Source organism: Pelmatolapia mariae, linkage group LG14 (genome assembly GCF_036321145.2).
Source record: "Pelmatolapia mariae isolate MD_Pm_ZW linkage group LG14, Pm_UMD_F_2, whole genome shotgun sequence".
NCBI classification, from domain to species: Eukaryota; Metazoa; Chordata; class Actinopteri; order Cichliformes; family Cichlidae; genus Pelmatolapia; species Pelmatolapia mariae.
The window spans coordinates 26,038,662-26,043,504 of NC_086239.1; the positions used below are offsets into that span (position 1 = coordinate 26,038,662).

At 37.5% G+C, this 4,843-nt stretch overlaps 1 protein-coding gene across 1 annotated transcript; it reads left to right on the plus strand.

Annotated features, from left to right (window-relative positions):
- The first annotated feature begins 269 nt into the window (after positions 1–269).
- Positions 270–4,144, plus strand: LOC134641327 (extracellular calcium-sensing receptor-like). Its single transcript, XM_063493707.1, has 9 exons — positions 270–409; positions 607–901; positions 999–1,085; positions 1,167–1,436; positions 1,611–1,820; positions 2,028–2,303; positions 2,670–2,897; positions 2,991–3,114; positions 3,234–4,144. Exons 1-9 carry the CDS (start codon positions 300–302, stop codon positions 4,142–4,144), a joined length of 2,511 nt encoding a protein of 836 aa, XP_063349777.1. The 5' UTR covers positions 270–299.
- The last annotated feature ends 699 nt before the right edge of the window (positions 4,145–4,843 follow it).

A 4,843-nucleotide genomic window follows, 5' to 3' on the forward strand; every position in this document is an offset into this window, starting at 1 on the left:
TGCACTTCTTGTGAGGAACCAATCTCTAATCAAAATGTATTTCAGGCCCTGCCCTTTCACCTTCTTTTTCCCAGATGGGTGGTATCAAAAATTCATCAACACAGCATGTTGATAAAAGGGAATGGCAAAGCAATAAAATGGAATGATTAGGGTCAGAAAATCTGAAAGCTGTCATGAGCTCATCTTTACAAAGCAATTTTTTCTTGTTCATTTTGCTGTATTCTTATTTTTCTCATACTATACCCTCTTCTCTGTTTCCCTCCTCGTGCCAACTACAGGAGCAATTTCATCTAAACAGAATGCAGAAGAGTGGAGATGTCATTCTGGGAGGATTGTTTCCAGTCCACTTTTTCTCAAGCGTTCCTGACCTGTCTTTTATCTCACAGCCACAACAACCTACTTGCCATAGGTGAATATGACAGGGAAACAACAGAATAAAAGAGAGAAACAGGACAAACCTAATGCTAATATAAACATAATTGTAATATCTAAAGTAATTATGTTGTGTTGATTATTTTTATTATTTTTTTTAATTTTGTGTTGATTATTAATGATCAGCTGTTTTCTAATTATCCTGATGTATTTTTCAAATCTGTTTTTTGTTAGTTTCTATGTACAAGGATTTAGGCAAGCTCAAACCATGGCTTTTGCTATTGATGAGATCAACAACAACTCCAACTTACTACCTAATGTGACGTTGGGATACACTCTTTATGATAATTGTGTTGAACTTGGAATTGGATTCCGTGGAGCATTGTCATTAGTCAGTGGTCAAGAGGAACAAATTATATTACACAATACATGTGTTGGAAATCCTCCAGTTGTAGGGATTGTTGGCGATTCTTCCTCTACTCCTTCTATTGCTATCTCCAGCGTCTTAGGTTTGTACAGAGTACCTATGGTAAGTTTTCAGTTTAATATTATTTTTGTTTATATTAACTTAATTGTAAGTTAAATGTTTAAAACAATGTACAATATACAGTCTGTGTTTTTCACAGGTGAGTTATTTTGCCACATGTTCCTGTTTGAGTGACCGTCAAAAGTATCCATCCTTCTTTAGGACGATTCCAAGTGATGCTTTCCAGGTTAAAAATCAATCAGGACAAATATAAAAAGTCAACAGCAGCTGATCAGCAGCACTCATGTTTTAATCTGTATTCACCTAGGTGCGTGCTATGATTCACATTCTAAAACATTTTGGCTGGACTTGGGCAGGTCTGCTTATCACTGATGATGATTATGGACTTCATGCAGCCAGAACCTTACAATCTGAGCTGAGTGTGTCTGGAGAAGGTTGCCTTGCCTATGTTGAGGTTTTACCCACTGACAATGACACAGATGAACTCAGAAGGATTGTGAATGTGATGAAAAAATCAACAGCTCATGTAGTCATTGCCTTTGTGTTTGAGACTCACATGATAAACCTTATGGAAGAGGTGAAGTTTTAATAGAATTTGTTTCTCTAAACTGGTTAATAAATATATTACATCTTGGTTTGAATGAGTACAGAAAAATAATCATATAGAATTAATTTTAAGTCAAGCAAGTACTTCAATGTCATGCTGATGTCAGTCGTTGCTATTTACATTATTGCTTTTTACAATGCACAGATAGAAAGGCAGAATGTAACAGGCCTACAGTGGTTGGCCAGTGAAGGCTGGACAGCAACAGCTGCTGTGCTCCAAACACCTCAGCTCATGCCATACCTGGGTGGTACACTGGGCATTGCTATTCGCCGAGGAGAAATACCAGGGCTCAGGGAATTCCTATTACAGATACGCCCTGATCTACTTCACAGTAATAGCTATGGAAAGACAATGGTGATAGTTCAAAACTTTACTGTGTTAGCTCCAAAAATTGTATGTTGTCATTACTGGAAAAAAAAAACAGCTATTAACACACACACACACACACACACACACACACACACACACACACACACACACACACACACACACACACACACACACACACACAGCTATTCACAAACACAGCTATTAATAATATATTTCAATCATATATTTCAGGTGAATCAGTTTTGGGAATTCACATTTCAGTGTAGATTTGCGCCAGCTCCACCAGGCTGGGTGGAAGGTGGAGGAACATTATGCACTGGACAGGAAGATCTAGAAAATGTGAACACTGAGTTCTTGGACATTTCCAACCTCCGGCCTGAGTATAATGTGTACAAAGCTGTTTATGCTCTGGCATATTCCCTTGATGACATGCTGCAATGCAAGCCAGGAAGAGGTCCTTTCAATGGGCACAGCTGTGGCACTTTGCAATCACTGGAGCCTTGGCAGGTGTGATATTAATTTATACTTCATCTTCATCTGAGTAAATCATTTGTTCTATAATTACTTTCAGAACAAAATGTACCCTGTCAGATGAAAAAGAAAACAATTCAATAAGATGAAATGAGCTGAAGAGAGCTAAATGGGTTTTTCATATTGAGCAAAAGTAGTGTTTAGTATGTTTATATTAGAGCACATTAACTAGTATGTGTATGTATTGCACAATTAGAGATGTCCATGCTTGATTTAGAATGAGATTTTAATGCATTTAAATGAAAAAGTATAATAAGTGTTAGGTTTAATTGGGTTATTGGATATAGGGTGCCACTGTCTGCACTGTGAAATTTATTTCTTATATACTTATACCTTTAACAGCTTGTTTATTACTTGGAAAGGGTGAACTTCTCCACTCCATTTAGTGATCAAGTGTCATTTGATGAGAATGGTGATGTTGTGCCAATTTATGATGTGATGAACTGGTTGTTGCTCCCTGATGGAAGCATTAAAGTTCAGAGTGTGGGTGAGGTTAAGGGGTCAGCTTTCAAAGGTGAAGAACTCATACTTGATGAAAACAAAATCTTCTGGAACTCTAAATCCAAAAAGGTTAGATATGTTTTTATTTGACAGTTACCTTTTATGACATTTACATTATATAGAATTGCAGCAGGCAATATTTATTATTTTTTTGTCCAACAGCCAGTTCGATCAATATGTAGTGATAGCTGTCCACCTGGTACCCACATGATAAGAAAGAAGGGGGAACCCAAATGCTGTTTTGACTGCATCCCTTGTTCTGATGGAAAAGTCAGTAATATGAGCAGTAAGTGTTTTTTCAGGGTTTTTTTAATCTGTCAGTATGACATATTGAATTTCACTTTCATTAAATATAGTATGCATTTAATTATCTTCTCCTTTCATCATCTTTCTCCCTTTTGTCAGACTCCTTGGAGTGCACCAGTTGTCCAGAGGATTTTTGGTCAAACCCCCAACGTGACCACTGTGTTCCTAAGAAGACAGAGTTTCTCTCTTACCTTGAGCCTCTGGGTATTTGTTTGACAGCAACCTCATTACTGGGCACATTTATATGTGCTGTTGTTCTAGGGATCTTTTTCTACCATCGCAGAACACCTATAGTACGTGCCAACAATTCAGAACTTAGTTTCCAGGTATTGCTGTCACTCAAGTTGTGTTTCCTGTGTTCACTGCTGTTCATTGGACGACCCAGGCTGTGGACATGCCAACTCAGGCATGCAGCATTTGGGATCAGCTTTGTGCTGTGTGTCTCATGCATCCTGGTAAAAACCATGGTTGTTCTGGCTGTGTTCAAAGCCTCCAAGCCAGGAGGGGGAGCCAGTCTGAAATGGTTTGGTGTTACGCAGCAGAGAGGAACAGTTCTGTTTCTTACATCTGTTCAAGCAGCCATCTGCACTGCTTGGCTTGTTTCTGCTTCCCCAACTCCACATAAAAACACCCAATACCAAAATGATAAAATTGTTTATGAATGTGTAGTTGGGTTCACTGTTGGTTTTGCAGTGCTACTGGGCTATATTGGCATGCTAGCTATCCTCAGTTTTCTCATTGCGTTCCTGGTGAGGAATCTCCCTGATAGTTTTAATGAGGCCAAGCTCATCACATTCAGCATGCTGATCTTCTGTGCTGTGTGGGTGGCCTTTGTTCCTGTCTATATCAGCTCACCAGGAAATTATGCAGATGCAGTGGAGGTATTTGCTATCCTGGCCTCAAGCTTTGGCCTCTTGATCACACTGTTTGGACCCAAATGTTACATAATACTGCTGAAACCAGAATTGAACACGAAAAAGGCTGTAATGGGTCGTGGCACTGAATCATAAAAATGTTTTCACATAAATTAAAATACATGCATGAAAATAAATACATTTAAATTATTAGATCATGAATATAGAAATAATTAGATTCATGCAACACTGATATTGCTTATATTTGCATGTCTTGCCATTCTAAATCTGATATGTATTCAGAAATATATTGACCAGGATTTATAATGCTCTTAGATGAAGTACCAACAACAGAAATAGTTGATACAAAGAAGCTTTAATCCATTTTTCTTTAATTTTATGCAAGATTTTTAGAATTTTAACCTGTATAACCAATACAAAAACTGCAGGTCACCTTCAGTGACCTTCAGTGATCTGCAGTGAGTATATGGTTTTAGTGATTTTTAAATGCAAGGATGTTTTATTTTTGAGAAATAATTTTGGATTACAAGCAATCAAGACATTATGCTTTCACTATTACGCATTCATAGAATCTATTTTCTTTCTTGCTTGACCTGTTTTAATCTTGCTTGATGTGTGTTGTGTGTTCTGATTGATGGTACTGTGAAGATAGTGGAGGATTTTTTTTCACCAGGTGACAGGATGTTTAGAGGTTTCTCCCAACAGTTTTTTAAAAGAGCCTCAGTGGAGAATTTAGTGGGGTTTGAAGCTGAAGCATTTTTATTTTTTACTGAGAGCTTTTACCTAACATGTTTCTCACATTTTACACAATTCAGTTCAATTCAATTTTATTTA

Coding starts and splice junctions, on each gene's coding strand:
- LOC134641327 (XM_063493707.1), top strand. CDS start 300: ATGCAGAAGAGTGGAGATGTCATTCTGGGAGGATTGTTTCCAGTCCAC. Junction 1,086..1,166: donor TTCCAAGTGATGCTTTCCAG/GTTAAAAATCAA, acceptor GTATTCACCTAG/GTGCGTGCTATGATTCACAT. Junction 3,115..3,233: donor AAAAGTCAGTAATATGAGCA/GTAAGTGTTTTT, acceptor CCCTTTTGTCAG/ACTCCTTGGAGTGCACCAGT.